General features: G+C 43.8%; 2 protein-coding genes across 2 annotated transcripts in view; one reads left to right on the top strand and one right to left on the bottom strand.

Annotated features, from left to right (window-relative positions):
• Positions 1 to 2,184, top strand: part of LOC139373715 (kalirin-like) — a 31,275-nt gene extending 29,091 nt beyond the window's left edge. The window contains exon 17 of the mRNA XM_071114610.1: positions 1 to 2,184. This exon is cut by the window's left edge and continues 270 nt beyond it. The gene's annotated coding sequence lies outside the window, so the exon portion shown is untranslated.
• A 15,422-nt stretch (positions 2,185 to 17,606) lies between these two features.
• Positions 17,607 to 18,873, bottom strand: LOC139372724 (cyclin-dependent kinase 5 activator 1-like). The gene is made up of 2 exons (XM_071112520.1): positions 18,251 to 18,873; positions 17,607 to 18,161 (listed from the first exon to the last, which is right to left on the bottom strand). Exons 1-2 carry the CDS (start codon positions 18,671 to 18,673, stop codon positions 17,607 to 17,609), a joined length of 978 nt encoding a protein of 325 aa, XP_070968621.1. The 5' UTR covers positions 18,674 to 18,873.
• Positions 18,874 to 19,100: the final 227 nt, after the last annotated feature.

The raw sequence follows: 19,100 nt of genomic DNA, 5'->3' as shown, positions 1-19,100 counted from the left end.
CCAGTAAGACCCAGTACCAATCACACACATCTGTCAACCTCTTAGTTACTGGTCCCAAATAGTTACACATAGTTTAAACTAGTTACATCAGTTACATACAGTCAGCTGCCCCAGTTAAACCAATCACACACACGTAGCAAACATCCTCAACAACCGGTAGCAACCATGAACACTAGTAACCAACTGCTGGAGTTCCTCACACTGGTGAAAAGAGGCCAGAGAGCTGCAGGTCCAGACAGAGGGATTTGAAGTGAATGGACACACAGTATGCCTATGGAACATCCCAACTGATGAGGTCCAACTGATGAGGCCAGTAAGGGCCGCTGCCAACTGATGAGGTCACTAATGGCTGCAGCCTATGGAACATCCCAACTGATGAGGTCCAACTGATGCTGCCAACTGATGAGGTCACTAAGGGCTGCTGCCAACTGATGATGACACTAAGGGCTGCTGCCTTTGGAACACCCAAACTGATGAGGCCACTAAGGGCCGCTGCCAACTGATGAGATCACTAAGGGCTGCTGCCTTTGGAACATCCACACTGATGATGTCACTAAGGGCTGCTGCCTTTGGAACATCCCAACTGATGAGGTCACTAAGGGCTGTTGCCTTTGGAACATCCAAACTGATGAGGCCACTAAGGGCTTCTGCCTCAGTCATTCCGGAACTCTGGGATTCTAGAATAAAACAAGACTGAGAACAGCTGTCAGAGACTCTCCCACCTCATTAAGGAACCAGACTCAAGTGGAGGGTCAAAGGTCAAATATATCTGCTGGAGACAAGCAAGAAATGACATTGTAATAATGGTTGTTTTTACATATCGGTGAAAAAACATAGTGTCAGCACGTGATGTTTCTGCTTTCATGGCGTGGGGGTCAAAATAAATGGACTGAACCCTCACCCACCCACCCCAACCCATGACCCCGGTGAGGTGACATCATTTCCTGTTTGTTAATATGTGTAAAAGAAAGCGAAAGTCTCACCACGTAAATAGAGCTCTGAGCGCATTATGAAGTATATATAGTTCTTATATGATTCATATATTCTGTTTTTCACCTGAATAGAAAACAGAGAGAAGAGAAGTATTGTCACGTTAACGTCTGTATGTGTGTGTGCGTGTGGGTGCATTTGTGTATGAGTGCTTGCATGTGTGTGTGTGTGTGTGTGTGTGTGTGTGTGTGTGTGTGTGTGTGGTGTGTGTGTGTGTGTGTGTGTGTGTGTGTGTGTGTGTGTGTGTGTGTGTGTGTGTGTGTGTGTGTGTGTGTGTGTGTGTGTGTGTGTGTGTGTGTGTGTGTGTGTGTGTGGTGTGTGTGTGTGTGTGTGTGTGTATGGTGTGTGTGTGTGTGTGTGTGTGTGTGTGTGTGTGTGTGTGTGTGTGTGTGTGTGTGTGTGTGTGTTGGTTGTCCTTTGGGTTCTGTTTGTATTGAATAGAAACCCCTGTGTTCTCTGTGTTTTTTCACTGATCAATCCCTGTGTCCCTTCGATGTGGTTTCCTGTTCCTGTAGAGCTGCTGTTGGGCAGTGTGAAGGACTCTAGAGTGTGCATCCTCATACTTTTAAATGTCACCCAGAGTTTCAACCCTAATATTATGCATTCTTTGGAAAAGATGTAAATAGTATTTTACAGACATGTACATGATTTAACAGGACAACAGGGAGCTGGGGAACACGTCAGTCCAACTCCTTCATATTAAACAGAAGCCTTGCCGCCATATTGGATTTTCAGGTTTTAATTAACTGCTGAACTAGTTAACCCTTCAACTCTCCCCTGCTCAGGGTAAAAGTTGCCCTTCAGCACAGATCTAGGATCAGGTTACTCTCTCCCCAATCTGACCTTAACCGTGAGTAGAAACACTAAACTGACCCTAGGTCAGTGTCTGGGGGTAACTTCTAACCCCGGTTTGTATCTGCAGTGGCAGCACTGCTGCCTATAGCTTCATACTACACAGGTTATACAGGCTCTGGGCAAAACTCAAAAGACATCATATTCCCCATGTAGTGCACTACTTTTGCCTGAAGGAGTGCACTATATGGGGAGTAGGGTGTGATTTGGGACCTAGCCCCTCTTAGCCATACAGGTTATTATTATACAGTGATGTGTACTTGCAAAATGGCTGCTATCTCACCTCTATGAGTTCTGTATGGTGGTTTGTAATAAAGACCATTTTTCATCTCTGAAATGGAACATGTGTATGTAGTGGATACTAATACTGTAGTCTGTCTGTATCTGTCTGTTGTTATGAAGGCACCGATGCATAGTGTCAAACGTCACACAACGGGGTTCTTTGCCAGTGAAATGAGGATAGCTATTGGCACATTAACTCAGATGACCACAGCAGAGAGGGTGGAAAACCTTTCAGAGTGTAAATACATTAGCTGGCTTCCAGACAGTCTCTTAAGTAGCTGAATGTCTTCACCATGTGACAAAATGACACATTTGTCCATAAATGACACATTTGCACATTTGGCCAAAAATCACTTTATTTCAATGGAATACTGCACTGAATGTGATCACGTTGTTCTCCGTAGCTAGCTTGGCGGTCGTGAATATGCTAAGCTAGAGTGATAAGGCCTTTCTATAGGAACCTTGTTGTGTCTCTTCATATACAGTGTAATGTACATGTACACTCTTTGACTGCAGGCTTCCCTCATTAACACACACAGGATTCTACATATTTTCTCCATTAACACACAAGATTCTACATACTTCCTCCCTCATTAACACAAACAGGATTTTACATACTTCCTCCCACATTAACACACACAGGATTCGACATACTTCCTCCCTCATTAACACAAACAGGATTCTACATACTTCCTCCCTCATTAACACAAACAGGATTCTACATATTTTCTCCATTAACACACAGGATTCCACATACTTCCTCCCTCATTAACACAAACAGAATTCTACATACTTCCTCTATTAACACACAGGATTCTACATGCTTCCTCTATTAACACACAGGATTCTACATACTTCCTCCCTCATTAACACAAACAGGATTCTACATACTTCCTCTATTAACACACAGGATTCTACATATTTTCTCCATTAACACAAACAGGATTCTACATACTTCCTCTATTAACACACAGGATCCTACATACTTCCTCTATTAACACACAGGATTCTACATACTTCCTCATTAACACAAACAGGATTCTACATACTTCCTCTATTAACACACAGGATTCTACATATTTTCTCCATTAACACAAACAGGATTCTACATACTTCCTCTATTAACACACAGGATCCTACATACTTCCTCTATTAACACACAGGATTCTACATACTTCCTCATTAACACAAACAGGATTCGACATACTTCCTCTATTAACACACAGGATTCTACATACTTCCTCTATTAACACACAGAATTCTACATATTTCCTCTATTAACACACATGATTCTACATACATCCCCCATTAACACACGGGATTCTACATACTTCCTCTATTAACACACAGGATTCTACATACTTCCTCTATTAACACACATGATTCAACATACATCCCCCATTAACACACATGATTCTACATACTTCCTCTATTAACACACAGGATTCTACATACTTCCTCCATTAACACACAGGATTCTACATACTTCCTCTATTAACACACGGGATTCTACATACTTCCTCTATTAACACACAGGATTCTACATACTTCCTCTATTAACACACGGGATTCTACATACTTCCTCTATTAACACACAGGATTCTACATACTTCCTCCATTAACACACAGGATTCTACGTATTTCCTCTATTAACACGGGATTCTACGTATTTCCTCTATTAACACACAGGATTCTACATACTTCCTCTATTAACACACAGGATTCTACATACTTCCTCCATTAACACACAGGATTCTACATACTTCCTCCCTCATTAACACAAACAGAATTCTACATACTTCCTCTATTAACACACAGGATTCTACATACTTCCTCTATTAACACACATGATTCTACATACTTCCTCTATTAACACACAGGATTCTACATACTTCCTCTATTAACACACAGGATTCTACATACTTCCTCCATTAACACACAGGATTCTACATACTTCCTCCCTCATTAACACAAACATGATTATACATACTTCCTCCATTAACACACAGGATTCTACATACTTCCTCCCTCATTAACACAAACAGGATTCTACATACTTCCTCCATTAACACACGGGATTCTACATGCTTCCTCTATTAACACACAGGATTCTACATACTTCCTCCCTCATTAACACACACAGGATTCTACATACTTCCTCTATTAACACACAGGATTCTACATACTTCCTCTATTAACACACAGGATTCCACATACTTCCTCTATTAACACACAGGATTCCACATACTTCCTCTATTAACACACAGGATTCTACATACTTCCCACATTAACACACAGGATTCTACATACTTCCTCTAACACACATGATTCTACATACTTCCTCTATTAACACACAGGATTCTACATACTTCCTCTATTAACACACACAGGATTCTACATACTTCCTCTATTAACACACGGGATTCTACATACTTCCTCCATTAACACACAGGATTCTACATACTTCCTCCATTAACACACAGGATTCTACATACTTCCTCCATTAACACACAGGATTCTACATACTTCCTCTATTAACACACACAGGATTCAACATACTTCCTCTATTAACACACAGGATTCTACATACTTCCTCCATTAACACACAGGATTCTACATACTTCCTCTATTAACACACGGGATTCTACATACTTCCTCCATTAACACACAGGATTCTACATACTTCCTCCATTAACACACAGGATTCTACATACTTCCTCCATTAACACACAGGATTCTACATACTTCCTCTATTAACACACACAGGATTCAACATACTTCCTCTATTAACACACACAGGATTCTACATACTTCCTCCATTAACACACAGGATTCTACATACTTCCTCTATTAACACACACAGGATTCTAGATACTTCCTCTATTAACACACAGGATTCTACATACTTCCTCTATTAACACACACAGGATTCTACATACTTCCTCCATTAACACACAGGATTCTACATACTTCCTCTATTAACACACACAGGATTCTACATACTTCCTCTATTAACACACACAGGATTCTACATACTTCCTCTATTAACACACACAGGATTCTACATACTTCCTCCATTAACACACAGGATTCTACATACTTCCTCTATTAACACACACAGGATTCTACATACTTCCTCCATTAACACACAGGATTCTACATACAGTGTTTTCAGAAAGTATTCAGACCCCTTCCTTTTTTCCACATTTTGTTACTTTACAGCCTTATTCTAAAATGGATGAAATATATGTTTTTTCTCATCCATCTACACACAATACCCCATAAAGCAAAAACAGCTTTTTAGAAATGTTTGCAAATGTATTATAAACTGATATCACATTTACATAAGTATTCAGAGGACATTCAGAGACTTCTCCAGAAGTGTAACGGCTGTTTGAAGAAGTGGACCAAAGCGCAGAGTGGTAAGAAGTGGACCAAAGTGCAGCGTGGTAAGAAGTGGACCAAAGCGCAGCGTGGTAAGAAGTGGACCAAAGCGCAGCGTGGTAAGAAGTGGACCAAAGCGCAGCGTGGTAAGAAGTGGACCAAAGCGCAGCGTGGTAAGAAGTGGACCAAAGCGCAGCGTGGTAAGAAGTGGACCAAAGCGCAGAGTGGTAAGAAGTGGACCAAAGCGCAGCGTGGTAAGAAGTGGACCAAAGCGCAGCGTGGTAAGAAGTGGACCAAAGTGCAGCGTGGTAGGAAGTGGACCAAAGCGCAGCGTGGTAAGAAGTGGACCAAAGCGCAGCGTGGTAGGAAGTGGACCAAAGCGCAGCGTGGTAAGAAGTGGACCAAAGCGCAGCGTGGTAGGAAGTGGACCAAAGCGCAGCGTGGTAAGAAGTGGACCAAAGCGCAGCGTGGTAAGAAGTGGACCAAAGCGCAGCGTGGTAAGAAGTGGACCAAAGCGCAGCGTGGTAAGAAGTGGACCAAAGCGCAGCGTGGTAGGCGTTCATGATATTTCAATAGAACTGAACACTGAATAACAAAAACAACAGAGAACGAACAAAACCGAAACAGTTCTGTCTGGTGCAGACATAAAACAGAAAACAACTACCCACAAAACACAGGTGGGAAAAGGCTACCTAAGTATGGTTCTCAATCAGAAACAACGATAAACAGCTGCCTCTGATTGAGAACCACACCCGGCCAAACACACAGAAATAGAAAACATAGAATGCCCACCCCAACTCATGCCCACCCCAACTCAACTCAGGGTGTGACAAGAAGCCACTTCTGCGTTGTCTTGGCTGTGTGCTAAGGGTCATTGTCCATTTGGAAGGTGAACCTTCGCCCCAGTCTGAGGTCCTGAGCGCTCTGGAGCAGGTTTTCATCAAGGATCTCTCTGTACTTTTCTCTGTTCATCTTTGCCTCGATCCTGACTCGTCTCCCAGTCCCTGCCGCTGAAAAACATCCCCACAGCATGATGCTGCCACCACCATGCTTCACCGTAGGGATGGTGCCAGGTTTCCTCCATACATGACTCTTGGCATTCAAGCCAAAGAGTTTAATCGTGGTTACATCAGACCAGATAATCTTGTTTCTCAGGGTCTGAGAGCCCTTTAGGTGCCTTTTGGCAAACTCCAAGCGGGCTGTCATGCGCCTTTTACTGAGGAGTGTTTTGGCCACTCCACCATTAAGGCTTGATTGGTGGAGTGCTGCAGAGATAGTTGTCCTTCTGGAAGGTTCTCCCATCTCAGCAGAGGAACTCTGGAGCTCTGTCAGCGTGACCATCGGGTTCTTGGTCACCTCCCTGTCCAAGGCCCTTCTCCCCCGATTGCTCAGTTTTGCCGGGCGGCCAGCTCAAGGAAGAGTCTTGTTGGTTCCAAACTTCTTCCATTTAAGAATGATGTAGGCCACTGTGTTCTTGGGGACCTTCAATGCTTCAGAATGTTTTGGTACCCTTCCCCAGATCTGTGCCTTGACAGAATCCTGTCTCTGTGTTCTACGGACAATTCCTTCGACTTCATGGCTTGGTTTTTGCTGTGACGTGCACTGTCAACAGTGGGATCTTATATAGACAGGTGTGTGCCTTTCCAAATAGTGCCTTTCCAAATCATGCCCAATCAATTAAATTGACCACAGGTTGACTCCAATCAAGTTGTAGAAACATCTCAAGGACGATCAATAGAAACAGGATGCACCTGAGCTCAATTTCTTACATTAATACAGACAGGATTCCACTTCACAGTGTGTGTGTGTATGTGTGTGTGTGTATGTGTATGTGTCTGTGTGTATGTGTGTGTGTGTGTGTGTGTGTGTGTGTGTGTGTGTGTGTGTGTGTGTGTGTGTGTGTGTGTGTGTGTGTGTGTGTGTGTGTGTGTAATGCCAGCATGTCCTTCTGGGTGTTAGTAGATCATTGGGTATGATCCTGCCCTTATAAGGTAGTTTAACCCATAGGGGTGATAGCAGCACCTATGCAGGTATAGAAAGGAACGGTAGCACTTTACTTAATACCCACTGTCACAACATCTGACATAACTTGTCATAACACTGTCATGACCCATATATTTACACATGTTGTGATATATGTTGTGTTATGTTATGGCTGGTTATGGCACCTACATAAGTGTCAAAACCCACATTTATTTAAAAAATTAAAAATCCTGCCAAGAAGTTTCCTTTTGTTTGAAAATATGTTTCTTAAATCCTTTGTTGTTGTTGTTATGAATTCTTTACAGTCATGTTTTTTAAAATCATATTTTAAATCATTTGTAGAAAATACACTTTATGATACTGTCATGAAGCATTATGACCATCATAATCATATCAGCCAGATCTATCACGTACATGCTCTTATATCAGCCAGATAGGCCTATCACGTACATGCTCTTATATCAGCCAGATAGACCTATCACGTACATGCTCTCATATCAGCCAGATAGGCCTATCACGTACATGCTCTCATATCAGCCAGATAGGCCTATCACGTACATGCTCTCATATCAGCCAGATAGACCTATCACGTACCTATGCATGCTCTTATATCAGCCAGATAGGCCTATCACGTACATGCTCTCATATCAGCCAGATAGACCTATCACGTACATGCTCTTATATCAGCCAGATAGGCCTATCACGTACATGCTCTTATATCAGCCAGATAGACCTATCACGTACATGCTCTTATATCAGCCAGATAGACCTATCACGTACATGCTCTTATATCAGCCAGATAGACCTATCACGTACATGCTCTCATATCAGCCAGATAGACCTATCACGTACATGCTCTCATATCAGTCAGATAGGCCTATCACGTACATGCTCTCATATCAGTCAGATAGGCCTATCACGTACATGCTCTCATATCAGTCATCAGTCAAAATGAGGGTGTCTTGTCCTGCTCCTGAAATCTGCTCCTACATTCATCCCAGTCATCAGTCAAAATGAGGGCGTCTTGTCCTGCTCCTGAAATCTGCTCCTACATTCATCCCAGTCATCAGTCAAAATGAGGGTGTCTTGTCCTGCTCCTGAAATCTGCTCCTACATTCATCCCAGTCATCAGCAGCAGATCATTGGGGCAGGTGGTCAATAAAACCTACAATTATATGACATAAACACACTGTTCACACATAGGCTATGGTGTAATGGAATCTGTTCCCTTGTGTGGGAAAACATTCCATAGAGGGTAGGGCCTAGGGGTTGTTTCTGGACGGGGCCATAGAGGGTAGGGCCTAGGGGTTGTTTCTGGACGGGGCCATAGAGGGTGGGGCCTAGGGGTTGTTTCTGGACAGGGCCATAGAGGGTAGGGCCTAGGGGTTGTTTCTTGACGGGACCATAAAGGGTAGGGCCTAGGGGTTGTTTCTGGACGGGGCCATAGAGGGTAGGGACTAGGGGTTGTTTCTGGACAGGGCCATAGAGGGTAGGGCCTAGGGGTTGTTTCTGGACAGGGCCATAGAGGGTAGGGGCTAGGGGTTGTTTCTGGACAGGGCCATAGAGGGTAGGGCCTAGGGGTTGTTTCTGGACAGGGCCATAGAGGGTAGGGCCTAGGGGTTGTTTCTGGACAGGGCCATAGAGGGTAGGGCCTAGGGGTTGTTTCTGGACAGGGCCATAGTAGTAAGATCTGGGCTGGTATTCATGAAGCCTCTCAGGTTAAATGCTGGTCCATTCATTATAACCTAAAAAGTCAAACTGATCCTAGATCAGTACTCATACACTGGGATACTTAATGAATATGAGACTTAAGTTCTGACCACCACATGGGGGAGCTAGAGTCCATTAAATAAAGTCAGGCTCTGTACCAATACTTACAGATGCATCCTTCCTTCCTAGAGGTAATCACTGATTGGTAGGTAGATAAGTGAGTGGGAAGAGGGAAGGAAGGAAGGAAAGAAAGAAGCGATGTCAGTCAGGCGCGAGGGGCGGCTCACCCAGGCTTTGTACAAAGATTGGTGTGAGTTACTTCCCTACTGTATAGTAATCATCATATATATAATCTCCCCTATGCATTTATTTTGACAGTGAAGCTAAAACTTTACATTTATCTTTATACTCCAGCATTTTGGATTTTATTTGAGGTAACAGCACAGAATGTCACCTTTTATTTGAGAGTATTGCATACATATTTGTTTACTATTTAAATATGTATGTACTTTATGTATCTAGTCCCCCCATTTGGAGGTGTCAAATGTGTTTGGACAAATTCACTTATCGTGTAAATTGAGTCAACCGTTTAGTATTTGGTCCCATATTCCTACCACACAATGACTACATCAAGCTTGTGACACTACAAACTTGTTGGATGCATTTGCTGTTTGTTTTGGTTGTGTTTTGGATGATGTGTTTTGTATTAGGCCGTTATTGTAAATAAGAAATTGTTCTTAACTGACTTGCCTAGATAAAGGTTCAATAAAAAATGTAAAAATGATGTATCTAGTCTCCCCATTTGAATGTGTCATAAGTATTTGGACACATTTAACTTATACTTTATTAAATATAATCAAAAGGTTAGTATTTGTTCCTATATTCCGAGCATGCAGTTACTACATCATGCTGTGACTCGACATGTGGATGCATTTGCGTTTCGGGTAAGGGTGTGTCCAGTAGAAATGAACGGTACATAATGTATTGTGTTATTCTTTATTGTAAATAAGAATAGAATATGCTTCTAAACAATTCTACATTCATGTGGATGCTACCATGATTACATATAATCATGAATGAATAGTGAATAATGATGAGTGAGAAAGTTACAGCTGCACAATGATCATGCCCCCAAAACATACTATGCTCTCACCATTACCAATAACGGGAGTTTTTTTTGGGTATGATATTCATTCCTCATTATTCACGATTTATTCATGATTATCCATAGTCATGGGAGCATCATGTAGACGTGTTCAGAAACATATTATATTCTTATTTATAATAAAAGTGACTCCAAAATGACACCATACATTATTTACAATTTATTTCTACTGGGCACAACATATTTTATTTAACCTTTATTTAACTAGGCAAGTCAGTTAAGAACAAATTCTTATTTACAGTGACGGCCTACACCGGCCAAACCCGGACGACGCTGGGCCAATTGTGCGCCACTCTAAGGGACTCCCAATCACGGCCGGATGTGATACAGCCTGGATTCAAACCAGGGACTGTATTGAAGCCTCTTGCACTGAGATGCAGTGCCTTAGACCGCTGCGCCACTCGGGAGCCCATAAAATGCATTCCCAGCATTCATAGGGTATGACATGATTAGATTTGGCCTGCTATATTCAAATACCTTTGAAAAGCTTCCTTTCAAACTGGGGAAAACACTATGTAAAACAATTCTGAGCCCTTAATTCACACCTCCCTGAGGCATATAGAAAGTTCAACATCTTTCCATCCTCTTCCCTCTGTTTCCAGCTGATCAACCTTATCAGCTCTATCCGTTAAAGAGCAACTGCCTACGAGGGTATGAAAAAAGGCTTTTGTCTAAAGGAGATGGAGCTTTTGTCAAAATTGACTTTTTGAAGCAGGTTTAAGAGAATTTAAGCAGCAGATTAGGAAGTAACGTAGCAGGTTAGGATAATTAGGTTAAGGGAAGGGTTAGTTTAAAAGCCCCCCAAAAACAATCTACTTTTGACGGCAAATTTGACAAAAGGTGTACCATGAAAAAGTGACGTTTGTATACGAAGTTCTTCAGACAGTAACGGAAGACCCAAAATGGAGTAGAACTACCCTCCACCTCTCGCCGAGCCCCTCTCGGATCCTGGCCAATTCCATCGCGAGGGAGTGTGTAAATTGCCCGTAGGCACAGTTCTAGGTTCAGTTTACCCTCCCCCAAATCCCAAACTCAACCAAAAACTGGCCTTAGATCGGCGTCTAGGGTTCATATAGTCCTGCAGCAGGTGTGTCCGGGAAGAGTCAAACCCCCAACCCTTCTCATGTTCTCGGTGTTACACCACCTATAAATCCAGGACACTGGCTCGAGCAGGGTCTGAAGGCTATACCCACCCTTGAGAGAGAGGACGTCACGGTTCTGACCAACAAGGCATCTGCATCTCCAGCTGTGCACCTTCAATGCAGGCAAGTGAGTCTTATAGGATAGGCTATATATGTTGCCCAAAAGTTTTATTTTCACAATCTGCTTTATGAAATTCCTTCGTGCAAAATAAAATGATCTGCTGCTTCGAATAAACAACTTTTGGTCAGCATCAACTCAACTTGATTTGATTTATTTTAGGCTACCGGTACATCACCAACTCCATAACTCCGTCTCTGGACTTTCCCATGGAGTCTATTCTGTCTGTGTTTGCCTAAATGTTTCCCTCTCGAGAAGGTGAGCACCATTCCAAATGGAGAGAGATCTGCACCTGCCTCACGCTGAGCCACGCGCACAATACATGATGAAGATGACGTTTTGTTCGTTCGGCTCGCGTTAAGCAGGTGCAGGAAAACTGCGTGAAAACAAAGCAGACGGGAAAAGGGATAAAGTTCAAATAAATGTGAATATAATTTGAAAAGGCGCTATAAACATATAATCCATCGACCACTCATTAGAGATTAGCCGGCTCTACAATATTCCCGTAAGGACAAGTAATTGGATCAGAGCCCAGTTTTGAGCAGATAGGCTACCAACGCAGGCATAGAGGCCTGTATAGCTGTCGCATAGACATACAAAGAAAAACTCTGAAATTACGTTTTCTACTTTTTTCTTTGTGTTGAGCAGGTGGGCACTATCTGCATGGAAGCGGAGTTCTAATGGCCGTTTCGTGCCTGTTCATTATTTAGTAAATATTGACATTGAATTTTCTCTCGTGGGCAGAGAGAATAGGACCGGGGACGTATGCTACCACGGAGATACAAGTCCCTTCCAACAGTATGGTTGAAATGGCACGGTAATCGTAGGGTAGTCTGATGGAGGAATCGGTTAAACATTAACGGGCCGTGCGTGCGGCCTGGCGGACACAGCGGAGAGCTCTCCAACCGGACCAAATGTCTGACAACGAACTACGTTTAATAAAGTCTAATAAAATGTATTTAAATTAAGATGAATAATAGGCCTATAATGACACACACACACACACACACACAGGTCAAGAGGGTCTTGGTGGAGCTTGCGTGGTGACTTGCTGCCTGAGGGGTGTGTGCTTTTAACAGACAGTCAAATGTGTCACAAATTAAACATGCAAACACCCTGGGAGTTCCTGATTGTCAAATAGATTGTGTTCCATGTTTCTGATTGGCCCTTAAATGAGATAGAATGGAGATAAGAGAAACCCTGAGGCTTTAGGCCTACACTCTGTCTCTCTGTCTCACTCTCTTGGTCTCTGTCTCTCTGTCTCACTCTCTTGGTCTGTCTCTCTGTCTCTGTCTCTGTCTCTTCTCTCTCTCTGTCTCTCTCTCTGTCTCTCTCTCTGTCTCTGTCTCTCTCTGTCTCTGTTTCTCTGTCTCACTCTCTTGGTCTCTGTCTCTCTATCTTTGTCTTTGTCTCGGTCTCTCGCTCTCTCTCTCTTTCATCTCTCACACACACACCGTCTGTCTGAGTTTGGGTGGCAGGAGTCTGTTTTTCACATTTGCTCTTTAGGAAGATTAGTTTCCAGGCTAACATGTGGTTGCTTGGTAACGGGTGGCGCAAGTCATTTCCACCTCTGCTCACTATTCAAACAGCCCGACCTTACAGGGGAGCAGAACAACACTCACACAACGCTGAAACAACACTCACACAACGCTGAAACACTCAAATGTCATAAAACAACTTCACTCAAAACGATAACAACACTGTGTGTGTGTGTGTATGTTTGTGTGTGTGTTTGTGAGTGTGTGTTTGGTGTGTGTGTCAGGACAACACTCACACAATGCTGAAACGCTCAAACAACATAAAACAACTTTACTCAAAATGATAACAACACTGTGTGTGTGTGTGTGTGTGTGTGTGTGTGTGTGTGTGTGTGTGTGTGTGTGTGTGTGTGTGTGTGTGTGTGTGTGTGTGTGTGTGTGTGTGTGTGTGTGTGTGTGTGGTGTGTCAGGACAACACTCACACAACGCTGAAACAGTCAAACAACATAAAACAACTTCACTCAAAATGATAACAACACTGTGTGTGTGTGTGTGTGTGTGTGTGCCCAGATGTTATCAGGTCAGGTCATGCAAATGATGCATTTGCCAGTGAAATGGGACTAACTGCTATAGAGGGTGAAGGACTGAAGGTTTAAAGTGTTGAGGGAGTAGTTAAATAGTTATGTTAGTTAATGTCACACACACACACACACACACACACACACACACTGTGACTCCTTTTAGGACCACTAGGTGGAGGCATCAGCTCATAGATAAAGAGCACTTAGCATTCCATGACAAATATTCAAATTCTTACCAGAAATGGAACCTTTGTTGCCAACATGGCAGCCTTTATAATGACAGTAGGCTCTAAATGAAACAAAGTTTTCCAAACTCTGTGAAGGCCCATCGCTATGCTACATACAGTATGTGTTTTCTATGAGTCTGGGGCCCATATTTATAAAGCTGCTCACAGGCACAGTGCAGTCAAAAATGTGATTTCCTGTGTTTTATATCTATTTCCATACTGGGAGGTTGGAATAATACTGTGAAATTGTGAACATTTTGATAATGCCCTTTTAGTGTAAGAGCTGTTTGAAAAGACCTCCTGAAATCACAGCCCGTTGTGGTGGGATGGAGTTTCAGCCAGCCTGGTGACCCAGGCGGTAATTTAGTTAATAGACCAATAAGAAAGAGAGTTCTAAACCTTTCTGCCAATAACAGCTAGTTTTCAGTTCCCCCCCACCACTCAGACCAATCCTAGACAGTCCTAGCTAAATTCTAGCTTGAAAAACTGCTCTTTGCTAAGAAACTATTTTAGTTTATTTTTGGCCATTTTAATTGAGAACAATCACAGTAAGGTACTTCATTTTTACCCAGATATGATTTGATATTGAGATTAAAACAGCTGCATTGGACCTTTAAAGAAGGAGTGCTGATCTAGGATGAGTTTTGCCTTATTAGATCATATTGAATCCACTGATCCTGGATCAGCACTTCTAATCTGAGATAGTTTGTGAATAAGGCCCCTGACCTCCTCTCAGAAGAACACCTGCTTTAATGATGAAAGCTGAATGTGTCCAGTTTCTTCTGTGTCTAACATGTTCAATGGGCCTCACTGGTTAACGTAACTGTCCAGGGAAAATCTAACTTTTAGAAGTTCACATTCTGTTAACTCAAACCCAAATAATGTTGTTGACTCATCCTATACTCGTATTTGTGGCCAAAGCATAAATTGGAGGGGGAAAAAAACACTTTAAAAATCCCACCTCAAACGTGTATCTCAAACAGACTGGTTTAAAAAGTGCTTGCTATTTACACATAGAGGATGATGTGGAGGATGAGCTGGCCAATCAGTGGTCTACTTGCGTGAATATTTTTAATGGCCGGTGTATGTCCACACCGTCCTGCTGTTGGGGTAAACCCACACCATTCCTACACAGAAAAACTGATTTTTAGCATACTTAATTACAATTTTTTAGGAAGGAAAGCTATTTCACTCATATTGTCATTAATTATAGGTCATATTTCATAGAAATCTAGAAACACTGGATAATTATTCTTTCTCTTTTAGCCCTATGCTCTGTTATTGTAAGGAGGCATCTGTTATACATTGTAAGACATTGTAACAATACAAGTATTATACCTTAGAATATCTGTGTGTGTGTGTGTGTGTGTGTGTGTGTGTGTGTGTGTGTGTGTGTGTGTGTGTGTGTGTGTGTGTGTGTGTGTGTGTGTGTGTGTGTGTGTGTATATATATATATATATAAGCCTACATTATGAGCAGATGAGATGTGTTCATCTTTGCCATAAGTCACCTCTGTGGTAGGCTAATAATTTAATATTGATTCTCTCCTCTCTCTTTCCTTCTCTCTGCAACCTGCTGCCTCCGCGGCGTCTCCATGGTAACCCGTGTTCCGTAAGCTGTTGCTGATGGTGTGAAGTTGCATAACCGGTTTTCCCCCTTAATCGACACAAACAGTAGCCTGCATCACGTCAAAGAAACTGATTTTCTGTTTTTGCACCTTTGGAGATTAAAAAAGGCCTATCCCAGCCGCCCAACAAAATGACTGGGAATAAAATAGGCCAAATTAAGAAGCGTGCCTCTTTGGGAGATGAGGAGTAGCCCATGTATAGGCTAATAAATCCAAACCATTAGCATTATTTTAACACATATTTGTTGTAGCCTGATCAGGAAACAGATTATATGAGTTTGAGGAGGTTTAGAGAACACGAGTTTTGTATATTTTCTATCGTTTTGCTTCATGGCCATGTGAGCTGGTGTAAAGTCTCTCTCTGTCGCTCTCTCTTTCTCCCTCCTCTCTCTGTCTGTCTTTCTTATCCCCATTGCTGTCTCGGTTGTTGCCTTGGAGACGGAACGGGAATGCAGCAGCGGCTGGGAGAGAAAATGTTGAATTCCACCTTCCCCCGGCTCGCGACTCCGCAGTATCTCCCCTCCTCTCTTCTCCTTCTTCACAGCGCCACTTCTATCAGACTGCAGCAAAACTCATCCAATCACCTGCTTGGAAAACTGCACCACGTGTTCCGTCTTCCTTTATTCACAAATTTTTAGCTCTGCGCTCAAGCTGATGAGTCATCATAGAATGGCAACACACACGCACAGATGGAGATAGTGATGAGGAGGAGAAGAAGGAGGTGGTGTTGATGATAATGGAGATTATGACGATGATAAAAAAGATGACAAGGGTGAAGATGAGATCACTGTTAAACTCCAGTAGGCTACATTATCACACTCCCATGTAGCGAGGTTTCAGCACCACTCGATTTCAGAACCATGGACAGCGACAGTAAGAAGGCCTTGCATTTATCCAATGGGCCGCCTGCCGCTGAGATCACTACTCCAGTTTTTCTTTCTATAAAAAGCCCACCAATAAACCTTGATTTTGTCAATTGAGCAATATGTCTATAGAGGTTCTAAATCTGAGTATGGACGCAGTGTTGACCTGCATGGCTTGATGGTCTATCTCATCTGAACTTTGATTGACTCGTTTTTGACCTATAGCCTCGTTGACCAGGACCTTAACACAGCTGGGGACATTATGTGCCCACGGACATCAGTACCAGCCCAGCTGTTGCATGTTGCTTCACTGTAGAAGGCTATTATTGGCTAGCCTTTTGGGGTTTCCAGAGTCGTAGGCTTATAATCAGTCATTGAGATGGTGTTGCTCTGGGTCTAGTAAAACTAAAGCTGTCCATAAAGTGTACACCTCTGATTATTACATACAGGGCTAACTTTCAGCGTTCGTCATACTGCATGTTCTTGATCACATTAATCACAAGGCAATTCAATTAAACATTGCTGGGAGGCACGGGGACCGTTTGTAACGATTTATACTTGTATTTTTGAATGTACAATATATAAAACAGAACGTTTTATAATACCATAGTAACAGTTGCCACATGTTAACGGTAAAGAATCCGTTGGTTTGAAGTGGTAAAATAGTACATTCAACGTTCAGAGGGAGTGGGGGGCAGGCAGCGTCTCTCGCGCCACTGAGTCCAGTCCCTTGGAGAGCACGGTGTCGTTCCCCCTCTTATGAAACGAATATATACATTTTCCCCAAAACACTGACGCGCAATAAGCTATCACTTTAGTCCACCGTATAATAGCCTATCCATTTCTCAAAAGCCACAATAACGATACAATCAGAATACTTTTTATACAGCATGCAGTAAAGTTAACTATAGCTATCTCTTTCCGCCCAAAGTCCCGTGTAGTGTCCGTTAGATTCCCCGAGCTTTGACTGAACACATGACACGACAGTTCGGTAACGGGGCGAGGTGAAGCTAGGCGTGTGACTGATTCCTCCTGATTCCAGACTCAGGTTCCCGATCAAATCCCCGTCGTGCGTTAGTCCGGTTCACCAAGCGTATACATTCAATCCCCGCTCAAACAACCGGCGGGTGTGTGGCTGGTGTCCGCGACCGTATCCTAAACCAAATCCCCCTCCCCCTCCCTCTCTCCTCCCCTCATCCAGTTCTTAACGATCCAACTCGCTTATCCGTTTCCCGTCTTTCTCCTTCTCCTTCTCCTTCTTCTCCTTCTCATTCTCCTTCTCATTCTCCTTCTCCTTCTCCTTCTCCCGTGACCCTCCCTCGTTCTTCAGGTCCTGGAACACCTCAGTAAAGTAGTGCGGGTCTGCGTTTATCCTCAGCATTGGCCCGCTCATCCGGTCAATGAGACCAAGGGCCCGCTCCCAGAAGGCCTCCCGACTGGACTCCACCAGGAACGGCTTGAGCGGGTAGGAGATCTCGTTGCCCATGTAGGAGTAGGCCAGGTACAGGCAGGTGAGGAAGGTCGCCTGCAGCTCGTATTCAGACACCGTGTCTTCCTCCACGGCCTCTCGGCAGAGCAAGTAGACGAAGACCAGGTTAGCCGGGGTGATGAAGCCCTGGTCTTGCCAGCCCTGCACTAACAGAGCCCGGTCCACGTTACGGAACCACAGGATGACCTCATTGGCCGTGAGCTCTTTGAGCTTGAAGCAGCGGCGGCAGAGAAAGTCAGAGAGACACCTCAGGAGCTCGCCGGTGGAAGCCTGGAGGACGAACAACACAAACAGTTAGACACACACGCGCGCGCGCGCACACACACACACACACACACACACACACACACGTTACCCACCTGCACCACCACCCTCCGAGGGGAGATGAATAAGCGTCCATTCTGGGTCTGCCGCCGGGTCTGGTCCGGTACTGTAGGAACAGGCACAGGAATTGGCCCGGGTTTGGGCCCTGTCGGTTTTCGGTCGAGTATTCCGTTGGACGGTTGTGATTTCTTGATGTTGTCGGTGTTGAGCTGGTCCACCAAGGGATCGGATTTGGCCTGGCTGGCGTCGGGTTTGGGATTCACCTTTTTGGCATTCTTCTTCTTGGCCGATGCGGCGACCAGCCTCTTCCACGTCAGAGCATGGAGCAGCACCGAGTGGCGCTTCTTTAGGCTCTTCTCCTGTGGTTTCCCGCCGGTCGCAAGGTCCGGTTTCTCGTCCACACACACACCGCCCGCTGCCTTCCTTGACCTCGGCGACAGAGACAGAACAGTACCCATGTCTGCAGCGCGCAGCGCCTTCCAACACACGGAGCTTCCCGAGCTTTGTGTCCCAGTCCGTATCGATGGGGTGTTCGAATAGTTTAATTAAAGTTCACACACACAGCTACATTGACGGTTTGACCGCGGAGAGTCCAGAGATGTCCAGAGGTGTGTGATACTCGGTGATTCCAGCAATATGCGCGAGATTCACTCACACATTTCTCTCTCTCTCTCTCTTTCTCTCTCGCTCTCTCTCTCTCTCTCTCTCTCTGACTCTTTCTCTCTATTGAACACACAGTCGTCCCCTCTCTCTCTCTCTCTCTCTCTCTCTCTCTCTCTCCTCTCTCTATCACACACACGTTCACGAATCACGATCACACACACGCTGTGCCACTCCTTCTGTCGCAGCGCAGCGCGCGGCACTCAGCTCTTGGAATGGACAGAG

Source organism: Oncorhynchus clarkii, chromosome 18 (genome assembly GCF_045791955.1).
Source record: "Oncorhynchus clarkii lewisi isolate Uvic-CL-2024 chromosome 18, UVic_Ocla_1.0, whole genome shotgun sequence".
NCBI lineage: Eukaryota > Metazoa > Chordata > Actinopteri > Salmoniformes > Salmonidae > Oncorhynchus > Oncorhynchus clarkii.
This window is presented reverse-complemented; position numbering and strand designations above follow the sequence as displayed.

Bases quoted from the DNA above. Each gene is read 5' to 3' on its own strand.
- LOC139372724 (XM_071112520.1), bottom strand. From the start codon at position 18,673: ATGGGTACTGTTCTGTCTCTGTCGCCGAGGTCAAGGAAGGCAGCGGGC. The intron at 18,162-18,250 runs GTGGGTAACGTG...TTCGTCCTCCAG, and splicing joins CTCGGAGGGTGGTGGTGCAG to GCTTCCACCGGCGAGCTCCT.